At 43.1% G+C, this 25548-nt stretch overlaps 1 protein-coding gene across 3 annotated transcripts in view; it reads left to right on the top strand.

Moving 5' to 3' along the window:
• SCARA5 (scavenger receptor class A member 5) overlaps positions 1-25548 on the top strand; it is a 123311-nt gene that overhangs the window by 56615 nt on the left and 41148 nt on the right. For all 3 annotated transcript variants that reach the window (XM_037813382.1, XM_037813383.1, XM_037813384.1), the window contains one exon: positions 23080-23754. In XM_037813382.1, the coding sequence (XP_037669310.1) occupies positions 23080-23754 (675 nt within the window). The remainder of the gene's footprint in view (positions 1-23079; positions 23755-25548) is intronic.

Raw genomic sequence — 25548 nt, 5'->3', positions numbered from 1 at the left:
GGCTCCACCCTGGAGGACAGGTCCTTGGATGGGTGGTCAGGCCTTCCAGTTCTTGGCCCCAGCACTGCCACTGGCTGTGTGACCTTGAGCAGGAGGCCTAGCCCCTACATTTGATGTGCTTGTTTTACATGTCAATGATCCCCTACTTTGGGGCCCTTTAGAGATTGTATCAAGGGACTCCAGTTTGAGAATTTCTGAACTAGACCTTCAAAGTCTCATCAGCTCTGAAAAATTTCATGTCATGTGAAATAACTATGGCACCTGCATCTATTTAGCGGGTCTTCCATCCTGCTTTCGTATTGAGGCTGGTAGTTTCTATGTCTGACTCCCCACTAAACTGGAAACTCCTTGAGAGCAGGGGACATATATTAAAACTTTTGTATCATCACAAAGTCTGAAATGACACAGACTTGGATTCAAATCCCATTTTGTTTCTTTTTCACTCTGTGAATTTGGGCAAATTATTTAACTTCTTTGAGCTCCAGTTTCCTTGTCTGTAAGATGGAATCCTAATGCCAGCCTCTAAGTTCTGTGATGACCCTTGAATAAGACAACGTATTTAAATGCTCACCATTCCTCTTGGGATGCAGTGAGTCCTAACACATAATATAATGGTAGTTATTGTTGTATCTGTATAATAAAATTTAATCCACACTATTCTGTTTTTTTCATAGAGCTGAACACTCTTACAGGCATTACTTTTTTTTTTTTAATTAGAATTGAAGTTTACAGAAAAATCATGCAGGAAATACAGAGTTCCCATATAACTACTCCCCCCACCCCACACACAGTTTTCTCTATATTAACATTTTAGTATGATACCTTTTTAAATTTATCAACCAATATTATATCATTAACTATAGTCCATAGTTTATATTAGGGCTTACTCTTTGTGTTGTACTGTTCTATTTCACGTAGTCATTTTAAAACAGATCTCGAGCAGATTGACTGAGTGAGGGCATAGGCGGTATTTGTTAACATATATTCAAGGAGAAACACCAGCATTGGGGTTCCTGGGCATTGCTGAGGATGGACAAGTTCAATATCACCCTCAGCCATAGGCAACTGGAGCCCTGCCCTGGTCCCCACACTTTAGGGGGCCCCACTCTGTCTCTCATCTGCTCACACCCCACCCCAAAAGACTAGGAGTCCTCAGGGCTTAGAAAATATGTTCACTGGGAGCCCAGGTTCCCCTCATTCTGGACCATACTCCAGGGGCCTGGGACTGTGGAATTCCCTGCCCTAAAGGCTCCAGTTTCCTTCCAGGGTCATTGGACCATCCTCCTGAGGGCAAACCATGTTGCTGTCAAAGGGGTGGCTATTTGCAGGTGTTGGGGTGGAGATGGAACTGGGATATGGGGGCTGGGGTGTCCATAAGCGTGAGTGTAAGGCCCGTCATGGCACAGTACTGAACAGGAGGTAGAAGGTGGGGTGAAGTTCTCCCAAAAAGACAAGGGTAGGCCTGGACAAGGTTCCTGGCACCTCCGGGGTCTGGCTCTCATTAAGGCCCAGACACATGTGATTTAATGGCAATGGAAGTGCTGGTATCACTGCCTCAGACCCTGGGGCTGGCCTCCAGCTGGCAGTGAAGATGTGCTAAGCCCTCTCACCTCCTTGGTGGTTCTGGACCTCCCTTTGCTGCAAGGCTTGGCTCAGAGGCAGGGGTTGGCATCATCCAGGCTGGTTTAGGGCTCTCAGCCCAGCTCTCATCCTGAGGGATGCTGGTGTGCTGAATGCATTGCTGTGCTCACTGGGTGCCTGCTGGACCCTAAGGTGCTCTCTGAAACCGCCCAGATTAGCCTGCTCTTCTGTGTTTGGCAGCCCATCAGCCCAGCCAGCTCACTGTAGTCTAGTACTTTCTGCAGTAGCACTGATTTCCTGTGGTTGGAGCAGCTGGCTCTTCTGTGCCCCATCCCATTGCAGCCCCGAGCCCCTCTTCAGGAGCCCTGTGACCATGGCCCCGTCCTTGCCCAGGCCGACTGCAGTGGAGAACAGGACCTGGACCTGAAACACTATCAGGCAGGGGTGTTTCCCATCCAGCTGCAGTCCCTGTGGGCATAGCAGTTTCCATGGGGCAAAGGCCTTTTAATTGAATGTGGTGAAGGTGTAAGGAGGTCAGCTGGGATGAATCATATGATGCTGTTCATCTGCACCTTTCTTGCCTTCCTCCTACTCTTAAGTTATCATTTGGCTCCAATGGCCTAATTCGAAGGCTGCTCAATTTGTAGGGTCCCCAAAGCCCCCAGCATCCCACTATCCTCATCACTAATGTCACCATTATATTATAGTAGTGATTCTATTTTACTTTCATTATTTCACTTGGTCCTCACAGCATTATGTGTAGAGATCATGATCCCATTTACAGATGAGAAGACTGAGGCCCAAAGAGGTTGATAGTTTTCATGGGAGAAATAAATTGGTGTTTGTGCCAGTTTGGATGTATTATGTCCCCCAAAACTCCACGTTCTTTGGTGCAATCTTGTGGGGGCCGACGTATCAGCGTTGATTAGGTTGGAACCTTTTGATTGAATGTTTCCATGGAGATGTGACCCTCCTAACTGTGAGTGACACCTTTGATTAGGGTGTGACCTCTTAATTAAATGTTTCCATGGAAATGTGGCCCTGCCAATTCAGTGTGGGTCTTTGATTTAATCACTAGAATCCTATATATAAGAGCTCAGACAGGAGCTCACTGCTGCAGCCGAGAGACATATTTTGAAGATGGCTGTTGAAAGATGACATTTTGGAGAACGCCATTTTGAAACGCAATCTGGGAGCAAGGAGACGCCAGCCAAATGCCTTCCCAGCCAACAGAGGTTTTCCGGAAGACATTGGCCTTCCTTTGGTGAAGGTATACTTGTATTGATGCCTTAATTCGGACATTTTCATGGCCTTCAGACTGTTACTTTGTAACCAGATAAATCCCCTTTATAAAAGCCAATCTGTTTCTGGTATTTTGCATAATGGCAGCATTAGCAAACTGGAACAGTGTTCATTAAATTTAAATGGTGGTGGTTAGGGTTTGGGAGCTGTGGCTCAGTTTCTGGTTTCCTAGTTAAGTGCTCATCCCACCAGCCTCACTGGCCTGCCTGGCTTCTGCCTGGCTCCCCCTGAGGAAATGCAGACCATCTTGACACTAGAGTTCTGGGCCCAGGAAGGAAGGGGTCTACTAATATGTGATCAAACTAGGCATGGAACTTGGTGCTTCTGAAGTCCAGTGTCTGTCCCCCACACCACCTGGCCTCATGGCAAGAAGTAAATAAGGAAACTAAAGCACCCAGTAGAGAGGGACAAGGAGGATGATTTTCTACAAGGAAGGTGAGTACCAAGCCAATGCTCTCTTCCACCCATTTGTGCTCAATTCACATAGCCTGGCCATGTGGATTTTTATGGTCTTTTATAGTACATATTATGCAAACAGATGTATAAAAGGGACCATAATACCACATTGCAAATTATGAAGCAGAATGCATAACTTCTCAAGGATGGATTTTTAAATTTCCTTGATAAAACTGGGGCTTATGGAGAAATTCCCATTCCCTTTTACAGCCCGTTGCTTTCCATTTAACTAGGCATTTGGGGCCGGGATAATTTTTTTTCCCACTTTCAATCTTGGAAAGTGTCCCACAGCTGGAACTGCCTGCTCTCAGCTGTTTGTTTTTCTTCCTTGGAGAGGGACTGGGAATGTTACCCACCAGAACCCATGGGAATGGCTAGTTTGAAGAGCTCTCAAATCCCCAGCCATACAAACCCCAAATACATAGGGCCCCAGGCAAGCTCTTCTTCCCAGCAGACAGAAAAGCTGGGCATGATGGTCCTTACTCACCCAAGGAACAGGTACAGCCCTAGGCCTCCAGGCCGTTTTATTTGATGGAAGAGACGATGGGGGTGGGGGGAGCAGATTCCAGCCCATGGGCTCTAGGCCAGGCCCCGAAACTTGAGCTGGGGCTTCACTGAGTCCCAATCAGGCAGTACATCATCTGGCCTTGGGTGGGACCCAGCAGAGGCTGAGTAATTGCTTGCCTGGAGTGCTTGCTTGGATCCAGCATTACTATCCTCCTTCAGCCGCCACCCTTACTCCAGGGAGTGAGTCTAGAGACTCAGCCCAGAAGCTTAGTCCATCTTCCTGTCCCTCACTGCACCCCACCTCCTTTCTGTAGTTCCCCTTTGGAGTTTTAATCCAATTTTGCACTTGAAAGTCCAACAGGAGATTCCAACCAACTGGGACCTCTGTTTGCTAGGAGAAATGGAAAAGGTTGAATAGAGAAGAAAATCAAAAGCTAATGAAATTTTAATCATCTTTCAGAATATCAGCATGACTATGTCCTTGAAACAGAAATGGGGTGGAGAGGGGGGGTGTTTTCATAATGCAGATTCCCAGGCCCACTCCAAATTTCTGAAACAGAATCTCCAGGCTGATATAGAAGTCTCGCAGGTGCTTCTGATTTGCAGCAAGTTTCAGACAATGATAGTAAAAAAGGGCCCTCATCAGATCTTCTCTGGTCCTGGGCACACTTGAGGGTGTCTGTGTTTGCCAGCCTACCACACCCATCTTCTGCTTATTAGACCATTAGATATAACCAAGTGAACCAAGCCTCACTGGGTTGTCTGCTATGATCCTGTCCTCCTTCAGTCAATAGATGATTAAATTCTTTATATTCCTCAAACATAACAATACCTTCAGAAAACTGAATAAAAATTACTAATAATTCTACCACTCAAAAAGTCAATTATTTTCAATGATCCCTGTTTTACGTTAACACTTATATTTGCATGCTTTATTTGCTAAATATTAAAGCATATGCATTTCCCACATTTTATATAACAGACTTCATGATTACCACTTTTAGGGCTTTATTAAGGTCCATCTTGTTGATGTACCATGATTTAATTGTTCTTGGATTGTTCATTCACGACTTCTCCAGTTTTTCACCGTTACAAATAAGAGTGTAATAAATTTCTTTGTGATATAGCTTCTCCCTTCTTTGGGATTATTTCCTCAGGATAAATTCCCAGGAATGAGATTATTGAACAAAGGAAGTGTACATTTTTATGGCTCTTGAGACATTTTGCCAAACTGCTTTCCAAAAATATTTTTCACTATTATCAGTAATGTATAAACACACCAGTTTTCACCAGCTATCTTGCCAGCATCATATAGCACTGTCCTATTATTTTTAGATGTTTCATTTTTCTTTGTTTTGCATTTCTTTGATAACTATTGATCTTTTAAACTTTTCCATATATTTGATTATTCATTGTATCATCTCTTAAGGGAACTGGTTCTTAAGCATTTTGCCTGCTTTCCTATTTGACGCCAAAACAGATACTTATTAAGTATCTACTACATGCTCAACCAACATGCTTAGTGCTCCGGGATGACTAAGGAAGTTGAAAGGCTAGTTCTTATCTTCCAGAAGACTACAGTCAACAATTATGCCTTATTCATTGTTGATTCTTTTGTATCCAAACCACTGCTTTGAATGTTGGGTGCTCAATAAATTTTTGTTGAATGTTGTTAAATCCCAGATAGCATGTTCTTTGCAGTTCTCGGAGATCTGCAAAGACACTGAATTCAAAGGGATGCAGAATCAGAATCCAAAATGATCCTGAACCCCAGGAGACAGCCTGGACCTGATAATTTAATATGGATTCGCATGACATCCTGTACCCCATGATAGGGAAGATGTTGCTTGACAACACGTTTTAAAGCAAGGTTTAGTGTTTGTGGTTGACAGGGTGCTTGATATGAGTAACTGTGTGACATGGCTGCCCCTCAAAAGTTATTGCAATCATAAATCACATTAATAGAGATATAGCATGTAGAATAAGGGAGGTGATAGTCCTGTTTGATTCCATTATTCTGTGCCAGTTAGATGACTCCTCAGTGGTTTGTCTTTTTTCCTTTTAATTTTTTATTTTGAAAACAATTACAAGGTTAAAATTTAAACCCACAGAAAAGTTGAAAGGATTATATAATGAGCACCTGTATACTCATCACTCTCATTTTACCAATTGATCACATTTTGCTGCATTTGTTCTCTTTTTTTCTCTCTCTCTTCTATTGTTATTACTATTTTTATTTTTGTAGAACCATTTGAGAGTAAGTCACAGATTTCACCCCTTAATACTTCACCATGTATTTCCAAGAACAAGGACATTTTCTTATATAGCCACTATACACTTATTAAATTCAAGAAAATCAACATTGATATAATATGATTATAAATATATAGTCCATATACAACTTTCTTAAATTGCTCCAATAGTGCCTTTTATAGCAACTTATTACCTTGATGTGGATTCAATCCAGGATCACAAATTTAGTTATCATGTCTCTTTATTCTTCTTTGATCTAGAATAGCTCCTAGTCTTTCATTCTTTCATGACATTGATATTTTTGAAGAATACAGGCTAGTTGCTTGGTATCATGTCTCTCCATTTGTGTTTCTTTCTTCCTTGTGATTGGATATACAGTAAACATTCTTGGCAGAAATACTGCATAAGTCCTGCTCAGTGGGTTGCATCAGGGGGCATTCTGTGTCATTTTTGTCCCTTTTTTGGTCATGCTTGATCTGGTCACTTGGTTAAGGTGGTTCCCACCAGAACTATCTCCTGTAACAGGACCTTTCATCCTCTTTGTAATTAAAAAGTGATCGCTGGGGAGATGCTTTGATACTGTGTAAATATTCTGTTTCTCCCAAATCCAGTGATTTCAGTATCCATTGATAATTCTTGCCTGAATCAGTTATTACTAAGCTGGTCATAATGTGGTGGTTTTTCTAACCTTCCTCAGAGCTGTTTTCATCTCACTGCAGTTTAAGATGAATGTGGAAAGAGGTGTGCTGAAGCCTGTTCCAATTATATGCATCTTTTCCCAGCTCCACATCCAGTGATGTCACATTGGTAGCTTGAAATCAGCCATAGCTAGAGTATTTATACCTCAGAAATTAGCAGGTACTACAAATTGGGCTTTTTTTCCCTGGAGAGCCAGTTGTTAAATGTTTAGCAGTATACTGCTGAATGCAGACTAGCTGAAGCACATTCAAGAAAGAATGGTTTGGGTAGTGAAGGAACTTGAATGCTTAAGGAAAGGGGTCTTAGGTCTGAAAAGAGGAAACATAAAAAGCTGTCTTCAAATATTTAAAGGACTGTTTTGTGGGGAATCCTCATGTTAGGAGGTAACTATTTAACACCTCCCCACCCCACCCCCATCTCTCTCCCACTTGGTGCTCCAGTCATTTCGTGGATGGATTACATGCACTCAGCATCTCCCACCTTGTGCTTTCATGCAGAGGAGTTGGCAGGGGGTGGAAGAAACACAGAGGATGCAGGTCGCCTTGGGAAGGGAAAGGGATGTTTCTTACTCTGATTTCAGAGGAAGCAACATGAATGTGGAGATCCTGTGAGGTACAGAGGAGACAGAATTCATGCTAACAGCTTTCATATTCTTGGGAAAGTGAGTGCAGAGTTATTTCTAAGAATGAGAGGGACAAAGCAGGGTTGGGAGTTATGGAGCATGAAGAAGGTTCCCTACAGCAGCCAAGAGGGGTTTTCCAGCCAACCACCCACTCAAGGAAGTTCAATTCCAGGTATATTCAAAGAGCATGGGCCGAGAGAATAGGCCAAGTCAGCGCAATGCTCCAGCAGCACTATGTGTTCTGAGAGTCAAGGCAAGGAGAGGAGGTGCACCAGGGTTCATCGCTGAGGAGTAGAAAATAGGTGAACTCCCCCGCAGCTCTGAACGCATGTAAAGTTACCACGACTGAAGATGATGGGCAGGTCCCTTGTGGTGAGAGAGCCGACAGGTTTAGCGGTGGTTGTTGAAGACAGGGAGGACAGTGTTCTGGATCTCTCTGGGACAGTACAAAGTGATTATCAGGTCCTCGGGAGTAATGCTGGAGGGGTCACTGGGGGTGAAGAGGATGGAGAGCTGTGTGTTCAGGCTGCAAGAAAGTCACAAACATGGGAAGAATGAGGGAGAAAGGTGTGTGGAACACACTCTAATCCTGAGTTGCAAGACTGAGTCTCAAGGCCAGACTACCACTAGCTAGTGGTGGAAAAATCATTTCTTCTCACTGGCCTCAATTCCCCATCTAATATAAATGGGGATTAAATGCTGGTCAAGAGTGTGAAATTAGATAAGGTGCTTAACAGTGCCTTATAAAATGTAAGGCTCTATACGTCTGTTTGATGTTCCATTATGAATAATAGTGCCCATGAGTCTGATTAGGGGTGATGAGGTGGAAGTCATCGACGAGGGGAGAGGTGTCCAGAGCAGATGGTATACATGGAAAGAATGTTAACAATAGTTTGAATTTGAATAGGGTTTTGCAGTAAATGTGGGATTTTCTTCCCATATATTTGATTTCCCCAAATGGGATAACATCTGCAGAAAACACATAGCACAATGTCTGGCCCATAGAAAGTGTTCAATTAGAGTTCATTATTTTCTTTAGTTCTCATGACAACCCTGTAAAGGGGATGTCATTAATTCCATTTTTAGATGAAAAGGGTGAGACTCAGACTAATTCCTTTGCCCAAGAATATGTAGCAGATTAAGTGTTGGTCAGGACTTGAACCCAGGTCTTTGGATTCAAGTTCAATATTCCTTCTTTTCTAACCTATGTCTCAGGACTTATCTGATTCCCAGAGTCTGAAATTCTAAAACCTACTTCCTTCATGCAATCTGCACTTCACAGAAAGCTGTGTTTTTGAAAAACTGTAAACATGAGATGCATAGTTTTTTTATTACAAGATGTTAAAATTGTCATTAAAAACTTTCCCTTTTGTAAAAAAGGCTCTGACTGATGATTGGAACTGACACAATGTCATAGGACTCTTGTAATATTAAAGCCTTCCAACCAATCTAATAATGCAAAATACTCTGGGGACCAATTAATCCTTCACAGTGAGTTTTACTCTTAGTTTAAACGTTTTTAGGTGGAGAAACTCTTACCTTTTTGTGTGGAAATGCCTTTTGCTTTATTTTCAATTACAATTCATATGGACAGATGGATGGATAGATGGATAGATGGATGGACTGATGGACAGATAGATAGATAGATAATCTAATTCTGGTTTCTTCAACAGCAGTATGGTATAGCAGAAAGAGACATGAACTGGGTTTCAAAAAATATGAGTGCTGCCCCTGGCTGTGCCAACAATTATCTAGGTCAACTTGGACATTTCACGTCACCTTTCTCAGCCGTCATTTCCTCATCTGAGCACGAGAAGTAAATCATTATTAAGGTAGCTTTCAGCACAAAGCATTTATGATCATCCTGCCTCACGAGTTGGCTTTTTGAACAGTGATGTGAGGGTTTTGACACGTGGCCCCAAACCGCATGTTCTGAGAGAGGAAACCCGATAAAAGCCTAGATTCCCGGCAAGTCTGGCCCAGAGTCCTCCCAGCTTAGCAGTGAGAATAATTCCCAACCTCCTTAAAATACCTTCTGACAGGCACAAGCGAAGAAAGATGGATCAGAGAAAATCGGCCGACCGGGGGAGCTCACTCCGCTCCAAACAAAAGCTGCCTGGAAACCCTGGGGGAGCAATGCTCAACTGTTTGAAAACAAGCACCGATGGAACAAATTGTCCAGAAAGACAGAAACAGAAACAACGCTCACCTCCCTTGCTGATTTCGGCTTGCAGCTTCATGGGACTCTGGCCAGGAGGCAGACTGGAGACTAGGGGGGTCTTTTAACCCAGACTCAGTCAGGCTCTCACCAGAGCGACAGGGGTGGACTGTGCACCCAGGCAGAGTGGGAAGAGAGTCAGGTAGTCTGGGGTTTAAATTCTGGGATTGCCATTCACTAGCTCTGTTATCTTGAATAAGCCCTCCATCCCTCTGAGAGTCAGTTATCTGTGAAACTGTAAATACCAACAATTACCTCAGAGGATCTGTATTAGTCAGGGCTCTCCAGAGAAACAGAGCGGACAGAGATGTATGATAGGAATTAGCTCATGTGAGCATGGAGATCAGCGAGTCCGAATTCCATAAGGCACGTTGGAAACTGGACAGAGGTGAGGTTGAATTCCACAGGAGAAGCTGGCTGGCTGAGGTAGAAGTGGACATTCTTTCCTGGCTGCTGAGCTCCTCGGTTCTCACTTTGAGGCCTCCAACTGATTCGCTGAGGAGATTACTCTCATTTGCTGAAGGCAATCTCTTTTGTTGATTGTGGATGTTATCAGCTGTAGATGTAATCAACTTACTGAAGATTTAAATCCAGGCAATACCCTCATGGTAACAATTAGGCCAGTGATTGCTTGACGAAACATCTGGACACATAAACCTTGCCACATTGACTCATGAATTTAACCATTATGGGATCACATGAGATAAAATGCCTGACAGTACCCAGCCCACTGTCTGGCACTGAGTAAGAATCCATTTATATTAATTTCCTTTCTTCTTCCATCCAGTTAAGTGAATAGTCCATCTATACCTCTGTTTAGCTGTGTGAGCTGGGGCAAGAGGGTTATTCTGTCTCGGGCAGAAAATAGGGAGGGGGCTTCCAAATGGTTTCCAAGGTACCTTTGCTACTTTCGTGTCGGAGTCCTGGTGAGAACAGCAGTGCACACTTGTGGACTGAAAGGCTAGGGACAGTGGCTCCATGGGGGGTCCTGGACTAGGCAGAGTTCATTCACCAACTTGGAGGTTGAAAACGAGACCCTCGACGGACTGAGAAATAGCTTGTCTACACCTTGGAGCACAGACTCTGGCTCTCACCCAGTGGCCTGCACTGGACCATCTCTTCTTTAGCGGCACATGGTTAGTCTCTACAACATCTAATCACAGGCCCAGATTTTGGTGAGGCAGGGGGAACAGGAGTGCTATTTGAGGTGGTGGAGCCCCAAAAGTCACTTCTACCACATAAATTTAAAATTCATGTTGATGTATCTTTCCTGCAGATAGAAAACCTTCTGTTTCCCCATGACATCTATCCCCGGGTCCTGCCATAAAAATTAAAAAGATCCTGGCCTGTATCAGATATGACATGTATGGTCAAAGTGCCCAGTATAGTGCCTGATACAAGTACTGAATAAATGAAGGTTTCTCCTGCCTGTTAATTATTCAACATCCAATATTACATAAACAGGGTATTTCTGCAATAAATGTTGAAACTATTTCACATCTTAATAAAGTAAAACCTATTTGTATTTTTAAAAAATGTGTAAATGTCCAAGTTGCTAGTTCAATGATGAAATGAGAGTCCAGAAAAGAATTGCAGCTTTAGGATGGGAAGGAGGATGCAACACACTTTCTCTAAAAAGATTGTGTATTATATGAAACCCAGCAAGTTAGTAGGTTTTTCTCCCCATTTTTAATTTTTTAAATAGACTGAAAACTGTTAGAGATAGGGATTAACTCTTCCCTCCAAAGGAGCAGTACTTACACCCACCTTTCTTGATATACTGCTTCACTACAGGTCGGGGGCTTTATTATGTTATATATCAATGAGGACTGTGGCTTAAATGATGAAGAATGATGCCTGGGAAAGTGGGTTGAGCTTTGCCATGGGGCAAGTCACTTTTCTCTTAAGTGAGTCCCTGCTTTTCTTGTATGGTTTGAGAATAGGTGAGGAAGTTGTGAGGAAAGATTTTATTTCTTTCTAACTTTACTCAATTAGGAGGTTCTTGAGACCCATTTTCTAGAAATAATTCCAAGACAGCACCAACTCTCATAAAAGTATGGAGATAATTTCCCACAAAGATTTTTTTTAATTTCTAGACTGAAAAGACAGATCCCGAGAGTGCATTTCTCACAGGCAGCAATGATTTTAAGGAGCACTTGGGCCCCGAGCACCAGTCAGCTGGGCCCCGTGAGTCTCAGAGTGACTGAAATTTTAGGCTCTTCTGAATCTGCTGGGCGGCACTGCCTAAGGATGTGACTCAGGCTTGGAGATCAGCATCCATCTTTCCTGTCCACTCCAACTTCTTTCCATTTAATCTCTAGTAAAGGCCCTCACAAACCAGGTATTTGTATTTTTAAACTGTATCAATGTGTAAAATGATTTTTAGACATGCATTTCGCTGGATGACCAATTCAATTTTGGCAAATTACTTTCAGATGCAACTTAGAATAATCATAATCAGTAATTTTGTTTAAATATCATATAGTTTTGTCTACATGATTTTTTTTTTTTTTTCCCGCCATTATGTAAAGCCAAGAGGACAGCATAGTGTGAGACTCTGGAGTTAGGATCAGATCACCTGGTTTTGTCCCTTCCTAGCTCTAAAACTGTTAGATCCCAGAAAGAAAGGAACTAACATGTAGAAGGAGTTTCTAACCCAGAGGCCCCTGCAGGTTATCTCACAGAAAACAGGCGCCCCATAAACTAAAGAATGAAGGCTGTTTAAGGCTGTCCAGCCACAGTGGTGCCCCAACCCCAAAAGATGGGTAAAAGCAAGGTCAGATATGTCCAAAAAGATGAACAACTGAAAAGGCCTGCTCTCCCTAGATAGATAACGCAGCTGCTTTTCTAAGAAGAATAATGGGCTAGAATCCTAACAACCTATCAGCTTAAAAATTGATAGACACCCACCCAATTGAGGCACAGGACGCACTCAGCAGGCACACTTCTCCCCCAGCACCCTTCCCTCCCCACGTTGGTTTTTCCTTTAAAAAATGCTACTCTCAGAAAGAGGGCCAGAACCATTTTTCCTTTCTTTCTTTTCTGATGGCTCCCACCTGCTTTCTTCTGCTTTCTTCCTCTAATAAACCTTAAATTCTCTACTTAAACCATGACTCGCTGCATTTGTGTGGATTCTTGAATGGCTCTGAACCTAACAAAAACCTTAGAAAGTTTACTTAATTTCTCTGAGCTTTAGCGCCCTCGTCTTTAAAATAGTGATAATAATGGCTACTCGCAGAGTTGTTTTAAGGATAAATGACGTGATATAAGTGGAATTTCTGAGGTATAGATAGGAATTTGACAAATAGGAGCCAATGTTTAATTCAGCGAACTCTTTCACTGTTGATTGTAAATGCAAAAATACCATGTTTGTCTTTCTATATGTAAAGCTGGAAGTTCACATCTGTTAAGATAATTCTGAATTTGATCTTTTCATCTATAATATTGGCCATAGTTTTACACCTGCCGTTAGTCATCAATAAGCATATTGACTCAAACAGGGCTGAGGATTTCATTTTACCAGGCATCACTTTATGCAATAGTACTGAAGTCTTCCTTTCCTTCAGTCTCCAGTTTTAAGAGGCCACCAAGTCCTGTCACTTGTTAGTTTTTCAATCATGTCCTTTGTACTCCTCTCTTCATCCCAATAACCAACGCCATGGATTGGGGCTCTCTTCTCTTGCTTGCACCATGGCCACAGCCTCCTAACCCATCTCTCTTTCTCAAGTTCTTGTTCCTTTCCAATTCATTCTCCTCACTGTGAACAGAGGCATTTTACAAAAATGCAAAAAGAAACCAACTCACGTAGACTAAGATGGTTTACAGATTATACTAATAAAATTCAACTTTAAATAATCTTGATGTTGGAGTTTGCATTTTTCCTCCAATGAAGACAGCATTTAGAACAGGGGAGTTTTTAAAACAAAGTTTGAGGTAAGTTCCGTTTTTGTATTTTTCTCCCTAAGTGAACTATAAATTCTTTGATAGAAGAGCCTGTATTTTAGGCATCTTTGTATTTCCCATAGTCTGGAGCCATAGAGTGGGTTGGCACCATGCATAAATGCACTGAATGATTTAAATGCACAGATGAATGAATGACTATCCTAAGTTTGAATTTATTTGTTGTCTCTTGGGACAATGAGGAATTAGGAAGTGAAAAAGCAAAGAGCAAACAGGAAAATGAAATCTGGACTCTTCGTGCTGAAGGAGGAAGAAGTGCTTCCAACTGTCTTATCCCAGTAGCTCCATGGGAAGACAGTTTACTGTAAGAAATGACCCTAGGAAATAGGAGAGGGGACTGAAGAGAGTGCAATCAGGAAGGAGAGCAAATACCGGGATGTGTCCTTGAGTTGATCTCCACTGGGGGAAACTGGGGCTCAGTTCTGCCAGGGCCTCTAAGGAGCTGTGTGGTAAGAGCCTCAGAATTGTCTGTCTGGGGACAGCATTTATGCACCAGCTCTTGGGCCCCCATTTGTCAAGTTTCCCCCAAAGGTTAAGGTTATGCATGTATGAGTCCCTGGCAGGTCCCACAAGTGTCCCTCAATTCTGAGATATCATAGAAGCCCTGGGGGCAGAAAGCAAGACATCAGAGGTATAGATGAAGTGAGGGGCAGCCAGGTCACTCCTGCCTGAAGTTGGCTGCTCCAGCAATGGCTGGAGTAAAAGCCAGGCTGAGAGCATGCGAGGCAGGTCCAAAGAACTGTCCCATCTATCTTTTCTCACCCAAGCAAATCTATTTTTAAGAAGGACACTGTTTTCACCAAGCCACTACTCTGCCTCAGCAACATTCTCCATTTCCAATCATCTGTTTACTCATTTGAAAATTATTTATTGACCACCCACCAGGTTACAGTTTGTGTGTTAGGCACCATGTCAGTGTAACTAGCAAGTTGCTAATTCACTTGTGAACTTACAAAGAATTAGTTGCTTTCTTGTTAGATCAATGTTCACCCTTGAAATACTGGGTTTCCTGACATTGCTGATAATAATTTCAGATTCTCTGGCCTCTAAGATGGGAGTCCCAAGAATAATCTCAATAGGAGGCTTTTGATTTATAATTCATCTTGCAATCAGCAGTAAGTTATCAGAGATTCCATCTGTTTGAACCACCAGTAGGGAACATGTGCCAGGAGTACAAAGTTTCCAGCTAACCTCTGGGGAAAGGAATAAACATGTTGGTTCATCCTTTGAGGGGATGCAGGCCATCCTAACACTATCTGTCACCATCAGCTGACCACTAGACAGCATGTGCTCTGTGCATCCTCCACTTCACAGTTTCAGTCTCCATCTGTGTGAGTCAGTGTCTATTTGTAAGTGACGGGTGTTGGGATTGCAGCCAACCCACCATTCTAGTGGAGAGATGGTCCTCACCTCTGCCTTATTTGCTGAATCCCTGCCTATGAGAACTAGAATTGGCCTCTTGCCACCTTTACTGGCTCACTTAGAAAATCCTACCAACTTCTGAACTGTCAAGGGCAATAGCAAGTAGACATTTAGGATACCATACCTATGCAGGCAAAACTTTATGGCCCCAGGAGCCACTGGTAGATGAGTCTCCAGATTGACATTGCATCGAAAAGCACAGGCCACCTGTGCAAAAGCAGCGTGTCTGGCTTCCTTCTCAAAGGGTCTTCCTGCTTCTCTGAGCTGCAGCTGAAAGCTCCCTCCTTCTTGTTTATGTGCAAGGGCAGGTGGGGCCACCAACATAAAGGAAAATTCAGTCTCCTGTAAATATTTATCCTGGGCATCCTTCTGAGATAGCAATGAGGGCATGTGGTAGGTAAAAAAAAGAGCTCACCAAAAAAATTACCAATCTGCTGCCTTCCTCTCTGGATCCTAAATGAATGCCCTGAAAAACTCACCCCCACTCCCCACTGGCTGCTTCATTACCCATGCCTCAGCCCTACTCCATGCCCAAATGCAGCCCAGAGCAGGCAGTATTTAAACAACCCATCATCTCCCCACTCTCCCCATGTTTGTGAACCACTGGCCTGGTTCTAGAGGACTAAGTGCCAAATTCTCATCAGATATCTTGGAGGTAAGAAGGCAATGGTATAATATATTTAAGGTACTGAAAGAGAAAAACTGCCAGCCCCAAATTCTTTATCCAGCAAAACTGTCCTTCAAAAATGAGGGAGAATTTAAAATATTCTCAGATAAACAGAAACAGAGAGCTCATCCACAAAAGACCTGCCCTACACCCCTTGAGGAGCTGGGGGGAAATGTAGAAGTTGGACTTCCTCACCTGGATTGTTGCTGATGTTCTCACAAACATTGAGGACTGGCAGTTTGGTATGCTGAGCCCTCTATCTCGGGCTTGCCCTTACGAAGCTCATTACTGCAAAGGAGAGGCTAAACCTGCTTATAATTGTGCCTAAGAGTCTCCCCTGGGTACTTCTTTGTTGCTCAGATGTGGCCCTGTCTCTCTAGCTAAGCCACCTTGGCAGGTGAACTCACTGTCCTCCCCCTTACGTGGGACCTGACTCCCAGGGGTGTAAATCTCCCTGGCAACGCAGGATATGACTCCTGGCGTTGAATCTGGACCCAATGTCATGGGATTGAGAACATCTTGACCAAAAGGGAAATGCAAAATGAAACAAAATAAGTTTCAGTGGCTGAGAGATTTCAAATGGAGTCAAGAGATCACTCTGGTGGGCATTCTTATGCACTATATAGATAATCCTTTTTAGGTTTCAATGTATTGGAATAGTTAGAAGTAAATACCTGAAACTATCAAACTGCAACCCAGTAGCCTTGACTCTTAAAGTCAACTGTATAACGGTGTAGCTTACAAGTGGTGACAGTGTGATTGTGAAAGCTTTGTGGATCACACTCCCTTCATCCAGTGTGTGGATGGATGAGTAGAAAAATGGGGACAAAAACTAAATGAAAAATGGGGAGGGGTGGTTTGGGTGTTCCTTTTTACTTTTATTTTTTATTCTTATTTTTACTTTTTCTGGTATAAGGAAAATATTCAAAAAATAGGTTGGGGGGATGAATGCACAACTATATGACGGTACTGTGAACAGCTGATTGTACACCATGGATGATTGTATGATATGTGAATATATCTCAATAAAACTGAATTAAAAAAAAAAAAAAGACCTGCCCTACAAGAATTACTAAAGGGAGTTCTGCAGGTTGAAAGGAAAAGACAGGAGAGAGTGGCTTGGAATAGTGTAACAAATTAAGATTATCAGGAAGGGTAACTAAAAGGGTAAATGCAAAACCTGATAGTACTGTATCCTCAACATACAATATTCACCCTGCCTACCTCCAAGTTAGGTATTGAGAAGCAACTGAGACAATGGATGTGGAAATGCTGTACAAAGATAAAGGGTTTTTAATACCATTTTTCAAGGTTTGGGTCACTAAACATCAGTCAGAGTGCTTAGCTTTCTTTCCTCCTGACCACAGACACACATCTTCCACCTAGCTGGCATTTTTAAGTGTGCCTGATGTATTTGGGGAAAACAGCCTCTTTCTGGTCAGATCTCATCTGGGGCACCTTGACTTAACCAGCCTGTAATTACTTCTTTGATGAACATAAAGGACAATTATGGAATACAGAACAGATGGGGATTGGGCTGTGGGTGAGAAAGCAATTCCGTGCAGATGAGAAGACTGCATGAGATATGCGTGTGCAATTATGTAGGGCATGGCCAGAAGCAAACGTGCAATTAGAACTGAATCTGTATCAGAATTCAAATCTCTCCCTGGTTCCTGCCAAGCATCCTGAACACAGGCTGGGCTTTTAATGGGGAACTCACTACATTCAAAGCCTAGTCCATATATGTGCATTTTTGAGTGTTAAAAGTTTGTTTTATTCCTAGAAAAACATAGTGGGGAGCCTTCATAACCTGGGATCTGGTGGTAATTTCTTAGATATGGCACAAAAAAACATGAGCAACAAAAGAAAAAAATAGATAAAATAGACTTTGTCAAAATTAAGAACTATTGTGTATTAAAGGATACTAACAGGAAAGTGAAAGGACAACCTGCAGAATGGGAGAAAATAACTGTGAACCCTGTATGTGACAAGGGTTTAATATCCCAAATAAATGAAGAACTGCTACAACTCAAGAACAAAAAGACAAACAACCCAATTTAAGAATAGGCAAAAGACTTGAATAGACATTACTCTAAAGAAGATATACAGATGGCCAGTAAGCACATGAAAAGATGCTCACCATCATTAACCCATCAGGGAAATGCAAATCAAAACCACAGTGAGATACTGCTTCACACCCACCAGGATGGCTATTATCAAAAAACAGAAAATAATAACTGCTAGAGAAGATGTGGAGAAATAAGAACACTTCAACACTGCAGGTGACACTGTAGAATGGTGTAGTCATTGTGGAAATCAGTGTGGCAGTTCCTTGGAAAATTGAAAATAGAATTACCATATTACCATATGACCCACAATCCCACTTCCTGGCATACACCCAAAAGAATTGAAAGCAGGGACTCAAACGGATATTTGTATCCCAATGTTCATAGCAGCATTATTCGCAACAGCCAAAAGGCGGAAACTACCCAAGTGTCCATCATCAGATGAAGGGATAAACAAAATGTGGTATATCCTTACAATGGAATATTATTTAGCCATAAAAGGAAGTTAAGTGCTGGTATATGCTACAATGTGGATGAACCTTATTGAATGAAATCATGTTGCATGAAATAAGCCAGGCATAAAAGAACAGATTATTATTTGATCTCACTGGTATGAAATAATTTTAGAATAAGCAAATTCCTAGAGTCAGAAATTAGAATATAGGTTACCAGGGGCCAGGGTCAGGGTAGGGAATGGGGAGTTAATGCTTAAATTGTGCAGAGTTTCTACTTGGGTTGATAGTCAAGTTTTGGTAATGGATGGTGGTGAGGGTAGCACAACATTGTGAATGGAATTAACACTACTACATGATATATTTGAATGTGGTTAAAAGGGGGAATTTTAAGTTGTATACATACTACTAGAATAAAGATTTTAAAAAATGACATAGGACTGTACCACAGAAACAAGACATTAATAATAGGTGGTAGATGGGAACTGAATTTTAGGTGAGATTTTTCTGTAAATCTACAACTTCTCTAGTAAAGATAATAAAAAAGAAAAATAAATATTGTATGATTTCACTTATATGAGACACCTAGACGCAAACTTTACAGAGACAGTAGTTTATAGGTTACCTGGGTTGGGGATTGGGGTGGGAAGAGAGAGTTATAGCTTAATGGGTAAAGAGTTTCTGTTTGAAGTGAGGAAAAGTAGGAGTAATGGATATCAGTGATGGTAGCACAATTAATTAACACTACTGAATTCTACTGTGTTGTATATTTGTTACTACAATAAAATGTTTAAAAAGTTGTTCTAAACCTTTCACCCTTTCAGCTCAATCATTATATAAGAGGCAGTATGGCTAAGTGCTTAAGAGCTGAAGACTCTGGTATCAAACTGCTGGAGCCTAAATTCAGTCTCTGCCATCAACTAGCTGTGTGACCTTGTGAGTTCCTTAACTTCTCTGTGCCTCAGTTTCCTCATTTGGAATATGAGGATAATCATAATACCTTATAAGGTTGTTATGGGATTAAATGGATTCATATGGAAATGTATTCATATGGATTAAATGTATTCATATGGAAAGCACTTAGGATGTGACTGACACATAGTACTGTTATTATTATTATTCTATTATTTATTTTCCCATTTGTGAAAGTATAAAAGTTGAAGATTAATTAAAGCACATTAAAAATAGATACGCCTGGCAGAGAGATCAATGAACTTTTTGTATAAATCTGAATTAAGAGAGTCACACTCAAGTAAGAATTGTTCCCTGCTGAGGACAGCGAACATCTGGAAGGAATTAAATAGGGGAAGAGGGTGGGTGGGTGGTGGTGTGTGAGCAGAGAACACAGAGTGACTGTTGGAAGGAGATAATTCATTCCTGGGGAGGGTGAGGGATCCTAAAAAGGGACGCTGTTCCCTTTGGGTATGCTTGATGCCCAAAGAGTACTTAACCCCATAAATAATTTCTGTTCTGATTAGCCAGGCTACCTAAATTGTCCACATCATTCCTTTGAACTAATGCATTGCCTTGAAAAGACCAATTTTTACATGCAAATATACTAGAATAAAAAGGTATCATTTTATATCTGTGACACTGACAATGTGAAAATTATAATATTCAGTGGGGTTGCAGCAAAACAGGTACATTCCAAAATCTAGAATTAAATATAAATTAGAATAACTTTGGGGGAAGTAATTTGGGTGTAATTTTTTAAAAGTCATAAAAATGTCTATACTTTTTTACCTTTTAATCCAACACCTGGGAATTGATAGCTTGGAAAAAATTCAAAAGAAGGGGATGTCTTTTTGCACTTATTTATTTATAATGACTGAAAAAAATATTCAAAAGTAAAAGAATAGGTAAATTACAATGCACCCCCTTAATGGATGCCTATGCAGCGATATAATGATAAAAGACCAAAAGAAGGATGTGGAACTGCTTATGAAATAATAATAATATTAAGTGGAAAAACACAGAAAATCAAATTGTAAAGATTGGTATGCATATGGACAGAGCTTGAAAAGAAAATGAAAAGAAAAGCAATGTGCTCTGTTGGAGGTTGTGGGATTGTGAAAGAATTTTTTTTCTTTTATTTGAATTTATGTTAATATTGGTTGTGCAACAAACAATAATAAAGGACACAAATGAACTCCCTGCGAAGGGGTAGCTGATTTTCCTTCATCACCACATGGGCAAAGTTTCAGTTTAGTTTCCCAACAGAGAGAAAGAGCCCTGGAGCTGGTAGATTCTGAGACGGGGAGGCTGATGGGCAGGGCCAGGGGCCTCCAAGGGCACAGGGAACCACTAGAGCACAGGGACCCCTGAAAAGGGAAGGAGGGCTGGTGGGAGCTAGGAAGACAGCAGGAGGAAGGGAAATTGCCTACATTCATTTGCCTGGCAAGCCCTGGGCAAATGTGGCCTTAAATCAATCCTGTGATTTAAATCAAGTAGGTTGTACTGTATTCTCTTAGTCATGCACAATCTCTATTTGAAAACCAGAACTTAGAAAACTCAGAGGGTGCTTACTACTTGTGATAAGCTGCAGTATCTTTGAGCTCCAGGGACACCACGAGAAAAGACAAGAAAATATCGGACTTTCTGTTTTCCAACTGCTCTGTCTCCAATACTTGTAAATCAACCCAGGTGAAATATTGGACAAACACACTAGATTTAGAATCAAATCCTGGCCTATGAAGATTCCTTAAACAGATAATTCCTGTGGTTACTTGGACTGTGATTGGGTCACAAATTCATTTTCTCCAGAACCTTTACTTTTATTGGCAACTCTTCAGTGGAACAATGATGCAAACTACCGGATCAGGAGGTGGGAGGCAAGTCCTAAGCAGATAGATAACTGACACTCTCTTGGCCTCAGTCTCTTCTGTAAATCTAGAAGAATGTCCTGTTCACCAAAGACTGCCTAGACTCAGCCTAATGCCTAAGCTTTGCAAAGCCCTGATAAAGTCTCATGCCCAGAATGAAAGAGCTGATCCTCCCACCCTACTCTGCCCAGTAGACCGTCCACACCTTGAAAAACCACGTTTAGATCAGGCACCCTTTTGAGGGGAAACTGACAAAAAGTATTTGCAGAAGAGGAAACCAGGATGGAGGGAGGCTTAAAACCTAAGTCATGAGAGGAATAGATGAAGGAACAATAGACTTTAAACAAGAAAAGACTAAGCAAGAATGTAATAGATATCTTTAAAATTCTGAAGGGCATCTTGTGGAAAAATATTTCACTAGCTCTATACGACCCCAGAGGCAGGATCAGTGATAGAAAGAAACTACAGGGAGGCAAATTTCAATCCTGAACAGAATGCAAAATATTCCAACAGTTAGAACTAACTGGAGGTGGAGAGAGGGGTGTGAGCTGAGGCTGGGTGACCAGTTGGCAAGGGGATTTTCTGGGAGATTAAAATGCTGGGTGGGGTGGAAGCTGAGGCAGGTTTCCAAGGCTCCATCCAGCCCTATGATCCTCTGAATATGATCTGAAATGACTTATCTCCTCCAGGGTGGCCATCACAAATGCTTTGTGCTTCCAGAAGCATCACAAAGGACTGCAGCAGCTGGTCTTCTCATGGCCCAAGCACCCTCATGATCTATTTTCCCCCTTCCCAACCTGAGGTTCTGGAAGAAAACTCTCCTGTCTGAATTTTCTCATTGTTTAAAAAAGCTGGGTAGCAAGTTCCCTCATTCTCTTGGTCCAAGATTTCCAAGGCAGAATTCCTCCATACCTCGTCAGGCTCCTCATCCTTCTTGGCCTCACCCCCACTAGTTTCCATTTCTCTAGCATGCAGGGCAGAGTGGAGGACAGCTGTGGACAGTCCACAGCTAACAGACAATGAGCACACCCTAGGCCACCCAGCACCAGGGCTGGTACTGGACCCGAGTCAGTGCAGTGCACGAACTCCTGGGAGACCCTGAGAGAACAGGCGCTCACAAACAGAGATGCTAGATTATAATTATTAAGATAAAAGTCCCTCCCTTTAGTGTTGTGAAACAACTGCTTATAACAAACAAAAGGAGACTTCTCCAAGAAGGAAGGGTGAGAAGTCACTGGGGTGAGTTGTTTGCTGGGGAGGGAAACAGAGGATTTAGGAGATTTGGAAGATGCAGAGAAAGGAGAGTATCTACATAAAAAACGCCTGCATCCGCCCTAGCTGGCGCTTTGCTGCAGCATGGGGGCAGTCAGGGAATGGGACCCTGACCCGAGGAGGCTGTAAAATAAACACTTGTTGCCTTGAGCCTGAATGTCTGTTGCTGGCATTCTTTTCCGCAGACTTGTAGGAAAGCCTTTAGGCTCTGGAAAATGCTTGGGCTCTGGGTTTGAATCCCAGCTCTATGACTCACTGTACTACCTTGGGCAAATTTAACAGCTATTACTGGAAAGGAAGATAAATACGGTACCTCCTGAAGTTCAGAGGAAAACAAAACACAATATATTGGATTGAACCACATGGAATTGCTGATATTTAACCATTTCAATAAACAAAAATGGCAATTTCATGTGGTTCAACCTAATACATAATGGTTAGATTAGTTCAGTGGTTCCCAAGCTTGTCTTCACATTAGAATTACCTCAGTATTTTTAAAAACTCCAAATCCCAGGTCACATTCCAGACCAATGAAATCACAATTTCTGCAGGTGGAACACCTTTCTAGGTGATTCCAATGTACAGATGAATTTGGGGACCACTAGCTTACCACAGTCCCTGAGATATATCAAAGCACTCAATTAACATTAGCCTCTTCTACTTTTCATTCATCTATCAGTTATTGAGCACCTACTGCATTCCAGTCTCTGCACCGGGACTGTCTCATGGGACCCGGGAACCTCCCGAGCGCCTCTCATCTCTTCCCCTTCTCCTCCGCAGTGTCCAGGCCCCGGAGCTCCCCGGATGACCTGAAGGTGCTGACTCGGAACGTGAACCGTTTGAATGAGAGTTTCCGGGACTTGCAGCTCCGGCTACTGAAGGCTCCGCTGCAGGCTGACCTGACGGAGCAGGTGTGGAAGGTGCAGGACGCGCTGCAGAACCAGTCGGACTCGCTGCTGGCGCTGGCGGGCGCGGTGCAGCGCCTGGAGGGCGTGCTGTGGGAGCTGCACGCGCAGGCGGCGCAGACCGAGCAGGCCGTGGCCGTGCTGCGCGACCACACGGGCCAGCAGAGCGAGGCGGCGCAGCTCGAGCTCTACCAGCTGCAGGTGGAGAGCAACAGCAGCCAGCTGCTGCTGCGGCACCACGCCGGCTTGCTGGACGGGCTGGCGCGCAGGGTGGGCCTTCTCGGCGAGGAGCTGGCCGATTTGGGCGGCGCACTGCGCGGTCTCAACCAGAGCCTGTCCTACGACGTGGCCCTCCACCACACGCGGCTGCAGGACCTGCAGGTGCTGGTGAGCAACGCCAGCGAGGACACGCGCCGCATGCGGCTGGCGCACATGGGCATGGAGCTGCAGCTCAAGCAGGAGCTGGCTATGCTCAACGTCGTCACTGAGGATCTGCGCCTCAAGGACTGGGAGCACTCCATAGCGCTGAGGAACATCTCCCTCGCTCAAGGTACCCGCCGGGCCCACCCTAGCTCGCAGGCCGGCCTTTCCCGGTTGCAAGAGGGGACCTAACCCTGGGCCCCTCCCACTCTGGCCTTACCCCTGTGGCACCTGCCCCACCCCAAGGGCCAAGGAAAGTGTAAGGCAAGTGGGCTGGCCATTGGGATCCCTACCCCCTCTTTTAAGTCTTGCATTACAGAACTCCAGAATTTTCTGCTCGAATGGCCCTGTGCCCACTTCCAGAGCCTTCACAGCTCTCTTCTGAGTAAATCCTGCCTGGGGTAAAGAGCACACTGAGTGTGCCAAGTGTGGCTTATGGATGTGGGTGTGGGGGTTGTGCTCAGAGTCTGCCAGCTGCAGGATCCAAGAATTTGAGGATGGGAGGCACAGGGGAGAAGGGGGTTAGGCTGTAGGCTCAGAAGGGGAGTAGAGAGGGGCTCCTCCAGTGTCATCATGTTCCAGTGTGTGGGACTCCAAGGAGTGAGGGAATTCCAAATTTGAACCTGGACTTCTGGGCCATTGAAGAAGATTAATTCATCCAGGTAGAAGAACATATTTTATTAAATAATTTGTTAGCTTGATTTATAACTCTTAAGTATAATGGCAAAAATGTGTAAGTCTCCATTTGTTCTCTTGCCCTGAGTCCCACAAATGTTAAAGCAAACAGACCCACTTCCCTCTGTTCCAGCCCTGACAACCTGGTCTCCGTAAACCCCATACCCCCTTTCCTTCTTGCTGCAGTTCATCCTGCACATCACTGCTGGGGGGATCTTTCTGATATGCACTTTTCCCACGGTACTCCCCTATTCAGAACCCACCATGGACCCCCAAGGTCTACCTAAGTCATTAAAACCTCCATAGCCTGAAAGCAATAATGATAATACCATTCGGGGCACTTTCTGTGTGTCAGATACTGTACCAAGTATATTACACGTGAATATATTTTTAAAAACAACTCTGTGAGGTAGTAGTGTTGTCCCCATTTTGTTGATGAGTGCATTAAGGTTAAGGAAGCTTAAATAACTTGCCCACAGTGACAGGACTAGGAAGCAGGAAAGCCAGGATTTGGACCCAGGGCTTTCTGATTCCAAAGCTAGTGTGTTTTTCATTGCATGTGGCCCTGCTCTGTCTTTCCTGTCGTCTCTTCCACTATTCCAGGGGTTGCAGGCAGAATTGTCTTTGAGGCCAATGGAACAATGTAAAAGGAACCTAAGTGTCAGGGGTATGGTAATTTTTGGAGCAGCCACTACTAAGGACAAACTAATTTTTGGCCAGGCTGGAATGTGGGCCCAGATTGATGAGGTCTTCTATTTTTCAAGAGAAACAAGAAACATGGAATTTTATGGAAATTTTCCGATTGTTTAACTGCGGACCAAACAAAACACATCTATGGACCCATATATGATCCATACCTGGCCAGTTTGTAACCCCCACCCTATATGAACCATTGGGTCCTGTGGGATATATCTTCTCACTGCCCCAAAATCACATCATGCCACTCCCACTGCCATGCATTTACTCAAGCTGCTCCTCCTAGCTGGAATGCCCTCCTTCCCCTTCTTTATCACCTATCCAAATCCCACTGATCCTTCAAGACCTAAGTCAAACCCACCCCCTGCAAGAGCTCCCCCCGACTTCTCTAGCTCACCATGGTCTCCTTCCTCTGAGCTTCTACATTCTCTGAGCTTCTACATTCTCAGGGTCAACAGTAGTAATGATGGATCTTCCATTTGTATGGTACTTTGTAGTTTACAGAGAGCTTTCGTATTTTGTGTTAAATGGGGTCCTCATGACAACCTGTGTG

The sequence above is a fragment of the Choloepus didactylus genome, chromosome 20 (assembly GCF_015220235.1).
Source record: "Choloepus didactylus isolate mChoDid1 chromosome 20, mChoDid1.pri, whole genome shotgun sequence".
Lineage (NCBI taxonomy): Eukaryota > Metazoa > Chordata > Mammalia > Pilosa > Megalonychidae > Choloepus > Choloepus didactylus.
This window is presented reverse-complemented; position numbering and strand designations above follow the sequence as displayed.